General features: G+C 36.0%; 1 protein-coding gene across 3 annotated transcripts in view; it reads left to right on the forward strand.

The window, feature by feature from the left end:
* The window catches only part of LOC129002228 (integrin alpha-PS1-like), a 51,563-nt gene that overhangs the window by 23,894 nt on the left and 9,778 nt on the right, over positions 1–17,891 (forward strand). For 2 of the 3 annotated variants that reach the window (XM_054429877.1, XM_054429878.1), the window contains 11 exons: positions 2,443–2,584; positions 3,454–3,698; positions 4,684–4,930; positions 5,394–5,631; positions 6,442–6,596; positions 8,087–8,125; positions 14,593–14,693; positions 15,158–15,301; positions 15,688–15,853; positions 16,846–16,909; positions 17,378–17,534. In XM_054429877.1, the coding sequence (XP_054285852.1) occupies positions 2,443–2,584; positions 3,454–3,698; positions 4,684–4,930; positions 5,394–5,631; positions 6,442–6,596; positions 8,087–8,125; positions 14,593–14,693; positions 15,158–15,301; positions 15,688–15,853; positions 16,846–16,909; positions 17,378–17,534 (1,698 nt within the window). The remainder of the gene's footprint in view (positions 1–2,442; positions 2,585–3,453; positions 3,699–4,683; positions 4,931–5,393; positions 5,632–6,441; positions 6,597–8,086; positions 8,126–14,592; positions 14,694–15,157; positions 15,302–15,687; positions 15,854–16,845; positions 16,910–17,377; positions 17,535–17,891) is intronic. The other variant, XM_054429879.1, reaches the window with a different exon arrangement.

Raw genomic sequence — 17,891 nt, forward strand, 5'->3', positions numbered from 1 at the left:
CTGGGCAATGCTGATAACCTAATAAGCAGCTATTTATGCTATTTAGATAATTTGCTCAAGTATATTCCTATATTTGTATGTTTTTTTCATTACATTTGTTGTATGGAATAAAGATAGTCACTTAGCCTACATGTAAATCACGCATCAGCAGTTGGTCGCATTTCACGAATCTTTGACCCATACTGTGAGTAAAAGCGGTGTTTACGTCGTATATATATAAAGTTGGGCATACTTTGTTCAATGTTAGAGGGTATTAAAGGTCCAATTTGATGGAAAAGGAGTCGTGAATTTTAAAACTATGTAGACTACCACTACCAGAAAGATGTTGATTCAAGTGAGACTTAGAACTGGCCATTTCAAATGCAGATTCTATACTTATTTAATACGCAATTTGTATTATAGCGTGTGGTATAAAAGTCCCGGAACGGTTAAATATTTTAAAAAATAATGCAGATAGAGCTAAAATACTTGGTACAAAGTTACAGGGCATAGAACTCTATTTTAACACATATTCAGTGATCCAATAATTCTTCAGTGGGACGGCCCACAAAGGAATCGGAAGAAAATCTTAAATGGAAGCATAGGTCAATATGCACATCAAATTAAAGGTCTTTTTTATTTTACTCAAATAGTTTTTGCCTCTTTTGACCCTTAATACTATTTTATAGTCGCTGTTGATAAGATTTTCCATAAACTCACATTTAACACCATCACTGCTCTTTACCTTTTTAGTTCGATGGTTCTCTACATGTTTTTTTTCTTTTTTTTTTTTTTTTTCTGTATGTCTCTTTACGCCCGGTTAATGATTACCTTTTCTTTTTCTTTTTGTACTTTTCACATCCTGGGGTTAATGATAAAGTTTTATAACGCTATAATGACCCGAGTCAACATTGCCATTAAACATCAAGTCAGATACTTCTTCGCCAGAACCGAAATCGTAAGTCACAGTTTCTCAAGCAACTTCCCTGTGTAGACCTTCTCGAAAAAATATAGTTAGGGTACCAACACTTTATAGTTCACTGATAAATTGTAGTTCAAAATATCCCAGCGTACTCGCCATCTCGAGAAGGTAAAATTTGGACGTCGAACACTGATCTTGAGTAAGATTTATCACTTACGAAAAAATGTTTGTATGTTTACCAATCATTAGCAATTATCTGTACAACTTGCAAGCGGATTTCCCTATGATTGTTCTGGTGGCTATAGAGAATAAATTATATTGATCAAAACAATAAGTTTCCGTCCCCTACTATGGGTATTATTTCACATTCCATACTCAAACTTAAACTCAACTACCAGTTTCCTTCAGATCACTTTGCAGGAAAACTAAAACATTTTTGTGTCCCAGTTAGTCTGTTCTGACTCGAAATTCATAGATTTGAAGTAGTGACAAATCCAATCTAACGACCCCAATTCAAAAGAGTTGGTATTTTTTGTAGGGACTTCCAGAGCACATTTAACACCAACACTGCTCTTTACCTTTTTAGTTTGATGGTTCTATAGATTTTTTTTTTCGTTCGGTATGTCTCTTTACGCCCGGTTAATGATTGATTACCTTTTATATTTCTTTTTGTACTTTTCACACCCTGGGGTTAATGATTCAGTTTTATAACGCTATAATGACCCGAGTCAACATTGCCATTAAACATCAAGTCACATACTTCTTCGCCAGAACCGAATGGTAAGTCACAGTTTCTCAAGCAACTTCCCTCTGTACTTGAAAAAAAATCACTGATATATTGTAGTTCCAAATATCCCAGCGTACTCGCCATCTCGAGAAGGTAAAGTTTGGTACCACTGAACGTCTAAAACTGATCTTGAGTAAGATTCGTCACCTATTATAAAATGTTTGTATTTTTCCCACTCATTAGCAGTTATATGTACAGCTTGCAAGCGGATTTCCCCATGATTATTCTGGTGGCCGTAGAGAATAAATTAAAATTGACCAAAACAATAAGTTTCAGTTCCCTACTATGGGTATTATTTCACATTCCATACTCAAACTTAAACTCAATTACCACTTTCCTTCAGATCACTTTGCAGGAAAACTAAAACATTTCAAAAATAAGTTAACAAATACACTTTCCTTGATCAAAATCGTTTGTTTATAAACAGAAACTCCAAGTTTAATAATTGCATACTGAAAGTGAGGTTATAAAAATAATAACAAATGTCTGACAAACATTAAACAGCTGACAAATAATTTATAAACTGTGTATTATATTCTTCACTAAGAATTGTATCGACTCGAACTTTAAAGGGCTGTAGGTCGTAGTCCTTAGAAAAAACGTAAATTCTAAGGAAGTTCGGCAAATCTACACACTATCCCCTTTAATTTGAGACATAAATCTTGTAGATCGGTCCAGTATTTACTGAGAAAACAGTGTTACAACTGTGTATTAAATATATAGATTAGTTTGTCTAAGAATAATTTGTTTGCAGATTCGGATTTGCTATAGCTAACCTAGGTGACCTCAACAAGGATGGGTTTGAAGATGTTGCGATTGGTGCTCCTTACGAAGGCAGTGGAACTGTCTACATTCACCTCGGGTCTAAAGATGGCCTGATCTTGGAACCATCACAGGTAATCTTTTAGACATCATAATCAATCGGTAATCAATCATTCTGTGTGCAATAGTGTTCAAAACTTGTTTCAAAGGCAAGATGAATAATACAATACCCATTTATCTTTCAAAGATTGGGTTTGTGAACACGTTCACAGCGGCATGTACATCAAACAGGCTCTCGCCAATGACCCAGGCCACCGAATCACAGAATCAGCTAACGCAATTGGCATTCAAATATTTCAGTCTGACGAAGCACAAAAAAGCGGTGATTGTGCTGCGTTACCCCGAGAGTGAACGTAGTTCACTGAAACATCAATAGAACTATCAATAGAAGTAGCCTATTAATAATCAGTTTTTTTTTATTAACTGTTTCACCTCTTGCTTACAATCACACTGGTTAAACATTCAACTGAAGGATCAGCTGAAAAATCACAATTCACATTTAAAACCCAGAAAGTTGGTCAGCATCACTGGATCATTGAAAGCAAACTTTAGAAACAAACCAAATGCTAGGGGGCAAAGCATTTTAAAAAATTACAATTTTAGTTACTATTTATCCCTCCAATAGATCATAAGCATCGTAAAAGCGGGTAAATAAGTTGGAAGAACGGCTGTTAAAGAGAAAACCCTTATTGTATGTAAAGGTTTTGAGAACTGATATTTGAGCTGTTTGCCAGTTTATTTTTATTGTGAACAGCATGTACACTATTAAATATGTAAATACAGTATATGAATACAATTTAATGTGATATAGGTAAACAGAATATCTGTGCAAATTGCTTAGTAAATTCTCAGAAAATCCACAAAACCCCAATTTTTGTATGTCAGGGGCTGAAGACACCTTGTGTTGGATGTGTGGACTAATTGATTTGATTTGACTATCTAGGTAATCCGTGGAGAAAGTTTCCAAGGTGTGACTACACTGGGCCACTCCCTGTCTGGTGGTATGGACCTGGACACCAACGGATACCCTGACCTGCTGATGGGAGCTTACGAGAGTGACAGCGTAGTCCTAGTGAGGGCGAGACCCATTGTTGACCTACGCACTAAGGTGGAGCCAGTGGACGACATCACCAAGATTGACCCCAACTCACACGGCTGTACTATGGACCCAGACTCTGAATATACTTGGTCAGTGATAGACCTAGTGAATTATTGATTACTGGTACTGATTCATTAATTATTTATTTATTAGTTATGTGTCGGTTCCAAAAGACGGTTCTTGGTTCCGACAGTTCTTGGGGAAACAACCATGATCGAGAACCTTTGGGAAATTGTTGGTTCTTCGGTCCGACGGTTCCATCAACTACTTTACATGTTTTTAAGTTCGTAATAAGATTAGGCCCTAGTTGTATATTGTTATTTAAATGTTAAATTACCCTGTAATAGCTACAATAATAAAATATAGAACTAAAAAAAATGCTTTTGTAGGGGTAATGGGCTCATGAGGATAGTTTAGTTTGGAGGCTCAATTATATTCTAAGATCACTTGTGCGTGCTACATCTACAAGTTAGAATTTATTATTGGATCTAATTAAATGCTCCTACTGAGTCCTTACTGAGCCAAGCCACATCTACCACATCCACTTTGATGATCTAATATGTTAAAACATGCAATAAATTTAAGATATAAAATTTATTTATTTTATTTATTTATCATTTCAACGGCTGACGCCAATACATAGATGATTGATAGAGATACAATTTAAAGGAACTAACAAGATGCAAATGTAATACAATTCAGAAAAGTAACAAGCTAACAAAATAAGAATGAAGTGAGTGATAACCTTCCACAATAAAAAAAGGCTACATCTGGTCCATATAGAACGGCTGGCTTACCTGAATGGGAGAGAGTCCACACCAGTACAAGAAACAACAGGACTTGCACCGTAAACAAAATTTAGAATATTTTAACGTTACTAACAGGGAAATATTTAAATTCCTGGCAGATAAATTGATCTTTATTTCCTCCAGGCAAAGGCAGGTAATTAGAGCAATGGTTGATCCAGGGTCGTTTAAGGGGTCCACTGTACATTAAACTTTTTAATCATATAACCATTCAAGAACCATTATTTTATGGTTAATTGTTGGTGGATAACCTGACTTCTGTTTGCAGTTTCTCGTTTGAATCGTGTGTGGAGCTGGAGTCGCAGGTGATGGTGGAAGGGCGGCCGGTGAGTGGAGAGGTAGAGCTTATGTACAAGGTGGAGGCCGACCACAACCGCAAGTTTCCCCGGGTGTGGCTCAATAACCCGGAGGACCCTGATGCGCGAGCCTCTACCATGAGGCTGGGTGTGTTGTTAACACTTGACGATAGGACTGGGAGACTGCGTCACTGCCAGGCACACACTGTGTACATCAAGGTAACATGGGCTGTGGGATGTAGGCCCTACCTTTCATATTAACTTGAACAATTGAATTTATTTTACTCAATTCAATTCAACTCATTGTAAAAATATAAAGTTACCCCAAGTACCCTGCAGGAGATTCATTTATTTAAAACATTGTAAAACAAAACACACAGCGAAGCAAACTCTTCAGATACAGAGCTGCAAATGATGACAATAATTGGTGATGAGCTTTGTTTTGGCGTACACATAAACTACGGGGCTATATGCAAAAACAACCCTTACTTAAAAAACCCCTCTCTTATGTGTGTTTTTTAATTTTATTTTATTTGTAATCGACAGAATAAATCACATACATGTAACTATGATATGTTGTATGATAAACTCTAGTGTTTGGGACAAAAGCCACTTAGTACACTTGTTTTATGCTTTTATTTTTACTTGAGTATTTTTATTTAATGCATTAACACAATTTCAGGAGAACACTCGAGACATCCAGTCTCCGATAGCATTCAAACGCAGCTATTCGCTGGAACAGAAGGAGCCGCAGATGCCGAGGGAAGGAGAGCCTCTACCGTCCATTGACCACCTGCCAATACTGAACCAACAGGAGGCAGACCAAGTGTTTAATGTGCACTTCCTGAAGGACTGCGGAGACAACAACGTCTGTGAGAGTCAGCTGTTCATAGAAGCTGAGCTGTTGCTGCCTACCACTGGTGAGGGCTTAGCATTACGTAAATTAATCAATGAGATCTGCAAACAGAGACAGTTCTTCTCATATAAGCCCTATGGTAGGTGTAGGTGATTTAAGTATTTTAGTATTATATGTCAGGATCATTTGGGCTGGTGTGTAAAAAGCCAATCGGCGAATGAGGATCATTTTCTTAGATGAACCTAATGAGAAGTAAGTGACAGATTTGAAATAATAGCACTCAAATATTTGAGCAAATTAAAAGTCGTGTGTCCGGTGCGCAGTACTTCACTAATTTATTCATCAATTGTGAAAACAAAGCCAAGGCTAGGGATTGACGGGATTAAATTTTGGGTTCGGGAAGGGACAGGATTTTTCCTCACTTCCCAATTTTGGGGACGGGAGAAGGAAATTTTCTTTGTGCAAAAAAGGCTTTATTAACAAATCTTGATTAAACATCATTGGAGATACCCACAACAAAAATGACAAACAAATTCAATTTTCTGCCTATCTGGCACATATCTACAAAAACCAACATTGGGTAAAAATACGGAAAATTACAAAAAGCTTTAACCAAAGATTTTATATTTAGTGCAATTTAATTGTAAAATAACTATCTCATTATAAAATGCCCATAGCTAACCACAAACAGGTATATAAACAGACTATCACTGCATTTTAAAAACTGTGTAGAGTGGCCTGCATTCGCGCAACCATTGTCTTGTGGTCACGGCACTTTGTCAACATATCCCACATTTGCGGCGCCATTGTGAACCTGGCCAGCGGTCGCGGCCCCATCGTGAACTTGTATTCTCACTCACACACATGGTTACAGGAGAGTCCAAGTCATCATGGGAGTTGATGCTTGGCCAACATGCGGAAGTGGCTGTCAACATCACAGCTTACAACTTGCGAGAGAGCGCTTACGAGGCCCAGCTCTTCATTTCCCACTCCTCCAGCCTCAGCTACATCGGCCGCTCAAAGTCCAAGGTAGATTTTACAATTTTACATAGGCTTTTGCGAGTATCATGATTTAGCAATGTTTTTCGGGGTTGATGTAATTCAGTGTGCCAGCCGTTTCAACCAATGAGGATGTGACTTAAGAGTGAGGATGAAACGCCTGGCAGGGAATTACATTTAATGATGCTATTGACTAAAACATCAATGGATTACAATTAGTGGTCTGTGGTGCACCGAAAAAGTCGGTACGGTGTGGTCCTGGCCTAAATACCACTATCGGCCAATATTGGTTCGGTACAGCCTATTATAATAAATTGCTTTCAATTCACTATCGTAGTCAAAAAAACGTTTTTCACAAGTCAAACAGTAAAACAAACTAATGAGACAAACCCAATTGCGCAATGGGATTATGGGAATGGATTTACGTAGTTGTCAGTTTCACACAATGTGAGCAGAGGCGATGTAAGCAAGAGTTGTTTGAATGGGTTATCAAAGGAATTTTAAAAATCAATTCATTAGCAGTATTATTATGTATGTTGTTTAATTATATACCCTTGTTCCTATTTTATGTTTAATGTCCTAGTTGGTAAAAATAAGTAAGTTATGTTTATTTTAAGTGGCAAGTTTTGTCCTGGAAATTTTAAACCTGAAAACCCTGGAATTGTCCTTGAATCTTATTTTGAAGGGACGCTGGGCACCCTGGTACTGTACCAAACCGTGCCGAATTTAAATTAAATCCTAAATTTTCTGTACCGCAGACCCCTAATTACAATGTAGATCTGCACAAAAATCTTTTAAATCATGAATACTTAAAATTTAATGAGGGTTGAAAAAATGCTATTCATATCTATACAGTCTAACCTTGATATAATGAATCATAAGGGATGGAACATAGGGGATTCATTCATTGTAGCGAGAATTTTGTTGATTTTGTTAGGTTTTTTATATTGAGGTTAGGTTTGCTGGTATTTCACCAAGTCGGTTTACATAAGTAAAGTTTTGACCTCATTAAAACACAGTTAAGTAGCATCTATTCTACTAAATTGTAAAGTAGAACCTCAATTATCCTGGGTAATATGGGGAAAGAAGACCACGTATTATGAAAACCATGGTTAATCCAACATGCTAATAATAGATGACAAACCCAAAAAAAAAAACAAAAAAAAAAACAAAAAAAAAACGCTGTAATACTGTACAAATAGCCATAATTTCACAATTTCCATTTTATACCAACAAAATACAACATTCCACTGTGTACAATAGTGTCACGTATCGAGGGAAAGACATACTATTTGTTAGAGGTTAAATTCACAATGTTCTGATAGTAATAGGTACATTCATTATATTGAGTTTACTTGTATTAGCCGCTATTGTAAACAATTCTCTCCATGATTTTTTCAGTTGATAACCTACATTTCAGATTGGTAGATGGATCAAGTTTTAGCAGTTTTTCTAAACTTGGGTTATAATTTTTTTAAATATAGTGATTGTTCAAAGTTTAAATACATAATAAATTGCAGGAAAAAATACTAAAGTTCTGGCCAGGATGGTTAGGTCAGGTCAGTCTCTAATGGGTGTTGAAATATCCCCCCTCGTCCAAATAACTGTGTAATAGTAATGTGTGAATAATGGTGTTAAAATCAAATTAGTTTTACCTTGAATTAAATTACTAACTATCCAACGAGTATGTTTGAAACTTTTCTCGTCATAGCTTTGCACATCCTTGTCTCAAACTAATTTTCCTCTGTTTGAAATTGTTCTTTGTTATGTTACTAACTGAATAATAACATCAGTGAAGCCAGGACCTGTAAACATTTCAATTGGCCTAATATAGTTTGTAATTTTTTTCTGTTTTTGTTTATTTACCTAACCCGTCATGTTAAACTTCCCTATCCCAAGCGTGATGTATACGACTTCGTTACTTCTCGAGTGATGTAAAGTTGAAAAACACTCACTCGGTGGGGTAATGAAACCCATTTAAATAACATTGAGTGGATAACTTAAAAAATATACCTCTATGGAGCCAACGACGTTCAACGTTTGAAATCAGCTGTGTGCTTGAATTTTATTGTTATACTTTGAAGAATTTTCCTAACCTAGCTTTTGTTTGTAAATGAACGTTACTGTTAGAAGATGAGTGAAATGGATAATGAAGCATATTGCTCGTAACCTCCTGTATATTGTTGGGTAGGTAAAATCTTGTACGTTACACGTTACGCAAGAGCGTGTTTACATCACTTCGGTGAATTATGCAACTCGCTTACGCTCGTAGCACAACATTCACATGCGTGATGTAAAAAGTCTCTTACTACACTTGTAATGTAAATAGCTATTTAATGCTCACTTAAAAAGCATGAACTGTGTAATAAATTAAGGTTTTATTACTGTAGAATACAAAATTGGACTACAGTTTTTGTTAAGCTGATAAATATGTTTGTAATAACCTGAACTTGAGGTTTTCGTTAGATACCTGAATATATTTTATAAAAGTTATAAAATTCTGATATTCTCTTGGATTGATGTCATTAAATGACACAAAATAAACGCAGAAAAAATGCATATTCATACAACTGAAGCTTGTATTATTGTGTATTTGTCATGTTCTCAAACAAGAACACCCAATATGTCACATTCAAATAAATCAGTCCTCTTGTTAAATATACCTTGGATAATCGGAAGTATACTAAAATAAGAAATCATGAAAATGTGTTTTGCCTATTGATTTTGAACTGACCAATCATAAACCGATTGGACGTCGTCAGATTTATCTGGAGTTTAGTTTAGTGCCATAGAATAGGATACCAGGTGTCCAAAACCACCCGTACACCCCTTTAAAAATGAGGGAAACGTTTTCTTACAAACAAAAAATAATACAGAACTAGATAAATTGGTTTTGGTCTACCAAATGGTGATAATTTCAAATCCAAAATCACACCGGAAGTGGACTTTTTTAAATGTAAACTACCAATTTTGATCACAGAATCGGATTCTACGTTAAAAAATACATAACTTTTGTCAACAAAATTTTTAGAAAAAACTTGTTTTCTACCCTTAATCCCCTATTAAAGTCAATAACTTTGGTCTATTCATCTGTCAAAGTTACTTGAAACAATAATAGATAAAATCAATAACAAAGATTACATAAAGACATATGATGAATAGGATCAGCTGTTTATTGTAAACACTATGGTAATTGAGTAACAACTAACTGGTCTACACATTACTTAGTTTCATTTTATTTTAAAAATAAATCATTTGTTTTTACATTAAAGTGGTCAAATGTAAAAACAAATGATAAAAAAAAATTAATTCAAGCAATGTGTAGACCAGCTGTTACTCAATTACTAAGGCGTTTACAATAAACAGCTGATCCTATTCATCATATATATTTATGTAATCTTTGTTATTTGTTTTTCTCTATTATTGTTTCGAGTATCTTTGACAGATGAATAACCCAAAATTATTGATTTTAATAGGGGATTAAGGGTAAAAAAACAAGTTTTTTCTAAAAATGTCTTAGACAAAAGTTATGTATTTTTTAACGTAGACAGGGCCGGTTCTAAGAATTTTTCAGAGTTAAGCGAACACCCGAATCAGCGCCACTTAGAATCCCCCTCCACCACCCCACCCACAACCCATGAACATTACTTAACTCTATTTGTGAATTTTTTCCCAAAGATTTTGGGAAGAACTTTTTTATAAGTTTAGGTTAGAAGAATACTTGCAATAAAAGACTGTTTATTATTCCCAGGAATTTAACATTTTTACACTTTTACTCATCATATAAACTTTAGCAAAACCAAGGCTACACTAAAAAAAACAGGCCGTAATGCTCGTCAAGCATGACGTCACGATAGAAGACGGCAATGACGTAATGTTTGCCGTTTGTGATCAGGTGCTTGTTTTAATCATTCCTTGGAAAATAAATAAATAAATACCTACATCATTGCCGTCTTCTATCGTGACGTCATGCTTGACGAGCATCACGGCCTAAGTTAACAATTTATTTCTAAATGTGAAAACAATTTTTACGCCACACTATTTTGACGAACTTCCTGCACAAGGATTTAGCCCAGAAAACAGCTGTTTGCCGCCAGCTTAATCAAATGGGGTTTCATTGCGTACTACTGTACTGTAAAGGTACGGTTACACCAGAGCGAACAGGAGCGAACGAGCAGTAACGAATGCGAAATTCACTTCGGTGTGACCGGTGCAGCGAACACCAATCGGCCGTGTTTGGCAGTGCTCGGTAGTCGCATATTCGCGTTCGCACCTGCTCCATTGTCGGTTTCAGCGCGAACGATCAAAGGAAATTCGCGTTCACTCGAGTTCGGTGCTCGCTTCAGTGTGACCACATCTGAGTGATCGGAGTGAGTCTGGTCCTGCCGGTGTCTGGATTACTGCTATCAACAAGTTGTTGATTTTTTAGTTGTACTACAATTAATTATTCCTATTTTGTTTAAATATTGAGTGGAGTGATGAGAACATGTTGGAGCTGATTGAAGAATACAAAGCAAGGCCAGTGTTATGGGATCCTATTGCCATGCAGTTCTTGTGGTGGTGGAGCACAAGCGAATGACGTTTCAATCAAGACACTTCGTATGTGTTGACTCTGGTGTGACTACTCCCATTCTCAGGTGTTCGCGAATGCTAGCGAACTACAGCGAACACCAGTGAACGCTCGGTTCGCTCCTGTTCGCTCTGGTGTAACCGTACCTTAATGAGTTTTACCGGACACCAATTTGCTTATTACACTGTATTTGGGTGACAATGAGTGGTTATAACCAAAAACATAACCTCTCTTAAAGGTTATGACTAGTGATTTTTAGTCCTTTAGTTGGGTGTAATATGTAAGGATTTGTACAGATTTAGTAGTGTGGCGTAAACTATCACGTAAACAGGAATAAAAATTTCAGCAGAAAATAAAAATAGGTTGCACCAAGAATCAAAATGGAATCGTAACCCTCAGTTTTTAATCTATTACAAAAACTACAGAAAGGTCTTTAAAAAAGTAGTTGCATTAGCAAAACTGAAAGCTAATGACGATTTTATTAAAAAATCTAAGAATAAAAGTAAAGCATCTTGGGTAGTAGTGAAAAATGAAACAGGACTTAATAAACAAATATCTGATACTCCAGTTGAGATTAAATTCAAACATGAAAGGGATATACAAAATTGTGCAGTATTGGTAGCAAATAAATTCAATAATTTTTTTATTAATGTTTCTCAGTATGCCAACAAATCAACAGATAAATTAAAAGCCACTCAGTTACTAATCGAAAATCATCCACGTTCCAAATTAACATTTAAATTTAGAAATGTTTCAATTGACGAGTTAAGAAAAGTTGTTACATCTCTCAGTAACACTAAGTCCTCAGGTTGGGATGAAATTCCTCTTTTTGTCATTAAAAGAGTTTTTAAATTTATAGAACATCCATTATGCCAAATAGTGAATCAGTCTCTTGAGAGGGGGGTTTTTCCTGATAAGCTAAAGTTGGCTGAGATTAAACCTCTGTTCAAAGAGGGCGATGTCAACGATCCCTCTAACTACCGCCCCATCGCCCTTCTGCCTTGTTTTTCAAAGATTTTTGAAAAAATTGTAAAGATTCAACTAACAGAATATTTAGAAAGCAATAATTTAATAAATCCTTCACAGTTTGGTTTCCGCCCAGAACTCAATACTGAAAAATCCATAACAAAAATGATTAACTACATTGCGGAAGCCTTGGATGGATCGCAGAAGACTGTGGGTGTGCTATGTGACCTATCCAAGGCTTTTGACTGTGTGAATCATGAGATACTCATAGAAAAATTAAGTATGCATGGAATAAAAAATACTGAATTAAAATGGTTCATATCATATTTAAAGACCCGAAAACAAAGACTTATTTTACAAAAAATGCAGAGAAATTATAAATCAGAGTGGAACATTAACCCCAATGGAGTTCCTCAGGGCTCCATTCTCGGCCCTTGTTTATTTATTATTTATGTTAATGATCTATGCAATGCTACTAAGATGTCCACCTTTCAATACGCAGATGATACCGCTTTAATATGCACAGGACAAAACAATGAGTTCATTCAAGCCTCAATAACTAAGGAATTTCAACTCCTTGGGGATTGGTTTGCAGTAAATGGCCTGTCCATGAATGTGGCAAAAACTCAACTAATTCAGTTTTCTGCATCCAATATTAACCAAGAAATAATTGTAAATACAAACTTAACTACAATTCATTCACAACAGTCAATAAATTATTTGGGAATAGAAATCGATTCACAACTAAATTGGCAAAAACACATTAAAAACCTATCAAAAAGACTACGCTCAGCAACATTTGTTCTCACAATAATTCGGGATACTACTAATCTAGAAACACAAATAGTAGTATATCACGCATATTTTTCATCGATTATGAATTATGGAATTACTGTATGGGGCTCATCAAGCCAGGCCAAAAAAATATTTATTCTCCAAAAAAGAGCTGTAAGATTAATGGCCAGAGTCTCCCGTAGAACACATTGTAAAGATTTATTTATTAATTTTAAAATTTTAACTTTTTTTAGCTCTTATATTTACAAATTGGCATTAATGGTTAAAAGTGATTTCGACACATTCATGGACTGTCAACAATCTCATCCACATAACACAAGATTCAAAAATATTATAAAACCAGTTCAACATAGGCTTAAAATCTTTCATTTATCCCCTCAGTATATGGGACCAAAAATTTACAATAAATTACCCGCTGGGATTAAAAGCATTGCCTCATTCTCTAAATTTAAACTATCTTTAAAAAATTTCCTTTTGGAGAGGGCATTTTACTCGTTAGAGGAATATCTGGAAAATGAGTATATTTGAAAGATATTGCTTCTCCCATAGGTTTTTAGCTTATTATATGCTTTATTTCTTTTGTAAGCTATTTTATTTTAAAATGTAGTATAGTATTAGTATTAGACTTTGTGACAAATCACCTGTCAAGAGAATTGATGTAATGTGATGATGTTTAATAAATAAAAAATAAATAAATAAATAAATATCGTACGTAACTTGTCCAAAATGTGTGTACCGGACTCGTATGGTAATCCCGTACTCGACCGTCTCGCACGGGAACGACCACACTCGTCCGGTAAACACTTATTTTCAGGACTAGTAACGTAATACTGTATACTATTACAGGATAGCTTGGATACGATATAAGTTAAAGCCTATTACAATGAAAAACAGGTGTAGATAGATGACAAGAGAGGAATTTTTAATTGAACACATTAAACATGAAGAAAACGTGAAAACCCAAATTTATTACCTTGACAAAAAGAATACCAAATTATCAATTTGAACAGTTCAAAAGCTCTTTTTTAGAGGTTAAAAATTTATTTTCCTAGCTTTGATCTTGGCATATTCTTTAATTGCAGAGTTGGTATCAATCTGGTTCAGAACATCAGAATGTGGTTCAGAACATGAGTCATGAACTGAAACCCACAGGCGCCGCGATGTAGTACGCTGCCGACTGCCGACTGCCGAGCGTCAGCTCACTACAAATCGAATGGCATTAAGTCCTTGAGTTGTAGTGCTGTACAAATATACGCATTTTTCATATGCTGTTGGTACAAACAGAATAAATTCCTTTATTGTGTTGCTTTGAATACTTGAACTCTGAGCGAAAATAAACAAAATTACGTTGTTCACTAAAAAAAACTGTTCCGTTGGCGCTACGGCGCCAATTTTTCGTGGCGCCATATGCGGCCGCTTAGTTTGCGTATGGGTTAAACCGGCCCTGAACGTAGAATCCGATTCTGTGATCAAAATTGGTAGTTTACATTTAAAAAAGTCCACTTCCGGTTTGAAAAAGCCACTTCCGGTGTGATTTTGGATTTGAAATTATCACCATTTGGTAGACCGTGACCAATTTATCTAGTTCTGTATTATTTTTTGTTTGTAAGAAAACGTTTCCCTCGTTTTTAAAGGGGTGTACGGGTGGTTTTGGACACCCGGTATAATTATCTGATGTACAATGTGTGTGTGTAGGGCAAGCAGCTGACTTGTCATCCATTCAACTCAACCCTTGTAGCTTGTAGTCTTGGCAACCCACTGTCCTCAGACCATCCTCCTGTACATCTGCAGCTCAGGTATATTGAAAATTCAATTGCTCTTAATAAACTGCTTCATAGTGTAGTGTAGTTGTGGACATTCCTTTCAGCATAGTCCACCATTTCATTAACTTAACACTTAAATATTTATTTTTTTAACCATAAAAATTGTATTTATTTAATCTGCATTGTACGTTTTTGGTACAGATATGTGTATAAATTGTGTCAATTACAGTGCTAGGGGGGATGTACTTGCACACAAGAACCCTCTCCCCACCACTATTTATATTTATATTTTGTCAATCAATATGTATTTTTTTAACTCTAGTGGCTAAAATTAATTTGGGAAACTTAGTATTTTTTTTATATTTTTCATTTTAAGTGTAAATCTTTTAGTATGATATTATTTCTGCTATAATTAAGCTGGAACTGTTATAAAGGCTATAAACCGTCATGATACCCAACTTAATAGCTCTGGATGCTACCTATTGTTGTGTTGTCAGGTTTGACCCCAAGGATCTGCCCGACTCACAGTCCAGGCTGGAGTTCATAGTGTTTGCCAACTCCACCAGTGTAGAGGAGGATCCCCAGGGCCCTCTCACTCTCGCAGCTACTGTGGTCAAGAGGGCGGAACTATCTCTCAAGGGGTGAGTTACACATCACAAACCATGTTTTATACAATTTGATTGTTTATTTTAATAATTCCCAGAAAAGTGACAGATAATGGGGATGTTGGGGATGGAAGGTGGTATTGCTTTTCCAATATGTTTTGATTTTCGTTCTTGGTCGCCGCACGCCCAATTTGCTTGAAGCGTCATTAATCCGTTACTGTAAGACCTAACCTAAAGACTTGTGCCCTGTTAGTACCCAAGTACCAGTTCTTTTATCAAGAAAGAGTGGTATAGTAGATAGCCTTCAGATACTAACTTATCACTGGACTGATTGGGGGGGAAAGACATAGTGCAGCTTGGTTAGTCTGTGGATAGATATTATTCCTACCATAACTTTTATCTTAGTCCATTGTTTTTTGCAGATTGGCCCGGCCAGAGCAGGTGCTGTATGGTGGCCAAGTGAAGGGAGAGTCTGCCATGGTGTACAAGGATGAGGTCGGCTCACGAGTGTTACACACATACCAGGTGTACAACCAGGGACCTTGGAGAGTGTCTAACTTGGAGATACACATAGAGTGGCCATATCAGGTGACTATAGACTGCTGTGTTGTTGTAATGTATGTTAGTCTGTAACGGATCTTGATATTAAACCTAAACAGCTGGAAAATAAAAAATACAAACATTGAAAACACGTTAAAAGCCGTTAAGTCAATAAGGTGTCTTGTCAAACTTATTCATGAGTTTGTCTTACATCAAAACCACTATCTTTCCATTTTAAAGCTACAGTAAAACCTCACTAACTCGGCAATAAGTGGACCCAGAGTTTGCCGAGTTACCCAGAACATTGTTGATTTGTTATTGGTTTTAAACAAACAAATATATAGAGAATGAATTTTTACATTTATATTTTTTACATATTAAGTAAAAAATCTTCAAAGAAATGTCAAATATTTAACATGTAAAGAATTTTTCTGAATTTTTTTTCATGGTTCATGGAGTTGGTGATGTTTTACTGTATCATAACAAGCTATTAAAAAAATTACACAGTGGCAAAAACACGACTTTGTAACTGTAAAATAGCAGATAAAGTGAATGATACCTGTATGCCACAAGTTTGCACAGCAACTAATATGAGAGCAGTGGCAGACAGCTATGCAGGTATGAGTTGACCAACCGTGTGGTATGCAGCACGCTAAAACAATCAGTAATAGGGATAGACTCAACGTACTTCCCTTGGTGTACAGTCATAGCTAAACGGCAATAGCACATGACTTTATGGTACTTGATCGTCCACAGGAATGGTCAGTTGAATCGGAAAGACGGATAATCAAGAATCAACTGTGTTTTAAAACTAAATTTGCACTATTTTACAAATGAGATTAGTAGTAATTTAAACTCATAAATCTATTTTCAATCTTGCAGTCTGAGAAAGCAAGTAAGTATTTTAATGTTTTTTGTTTTTTTTTGCATTTGGGCTACATATTCTTAGTCTATATTATAACTAGAAAATATGTCTACTTGCAAAACATACTTCACTGTTTTTATTTGCTATAAAGCTAACATCCATTACTCTGATTCAGGTAGCGAACAACAAACCACTGGGTAAATGGCTGCTATACATGGAAGAGGAGCCGTATATTGAAGGTGAGGGTTATAAAAAAATCATTACAACTGAATGCTCAATATAGGCAATAGATTTTTTATATAATGAACTGGAGTATATTCATCGTATTAAATGAACATATGAAGTATGTTTTGGAGGAGACAGAGAGGAAGATGAAGATAGAAGAGGTGAAGGAACTATGGAGGGATAGGACAGATGGAGAGGCTTAGTTGATGACTAGATCTGCTAATAACTGGTACAGTAGCAAATTTTTTAATATACTTAATTATTGTGCTACTCCAGCTAGTACCTACTTGGCCTCTACAGTAGGTTCAGTCTGCTGCATTCTCATTAAGCGGCAACTTTCATATCCCTCTGGACATGGTTCTACCATCTTGCTTTAGGCCTTATAGCTGGTTTTCTGCCTTCAAGAACATTTCTCATGATGGAGTTCTCTTCTTTTCTTAGCTTATAACATTATAATGTAAGAGTGTTGACTTGTATTTCAGCTCTGAGTGGAGGCCAGTGCTACATGGCTCCTAACCAAGTGAACCCTCTACAGCTAGTGTCTAGGCCCGGGCTGCTAGAGGCCCCTCTAGAGCCCCTCACCCCTACATCCGGGCCTCTGTACAACACTACTGAGGGTGGTACTGATGGCGCTATCAGGTGAGAATCCTTGCCAAGTAGGCCTACTAACAAATAGATGAGAACATCTTTAAATGTAATTCCTACCCATTTTGTGGTTTTTAGATAGGTTATTGGGTTCAGATAAAAGAATGTGGTAATTTTACCGTGATATTAAAAAGCATTTTTGGCAGTCTTAACTTTCTGTTGTATAGCGCAACATTGACTTTTGGATAGTGAAGCAGACAATCCATCTATACGGACCAAATGAAGGAAACTTTCTATTGAAATGAAACATATTTGAATAAGCTTACTTACACAATGCGGTGCTGTCAAATAAAATAGTGAATCACATATTTGGATAAAAGCCACTGATTTACATCAACACACTATGTCGGT

The sequence above is a fragment of the Macrosteles quadrilineatus genome, unplaced genomic scaffold, assembly GCF_028750875.1.
Source record: "Macrosteles quadrilineatus isolate MER2022 unplaced genomic scaffold, UCM_ALF_1.0 Scaffold_9__3_contigs__length_116548681, whole genome shotgun sequence".
In the NCBI taxonomy this organism is placed as follows: domain Eukaryota; kingdom Metazoa; phylum Arthropoda; class Insecta; order Hemiptera; family Cicadellidae; genus Macrosteles; species Macrosteles quadrilineatus.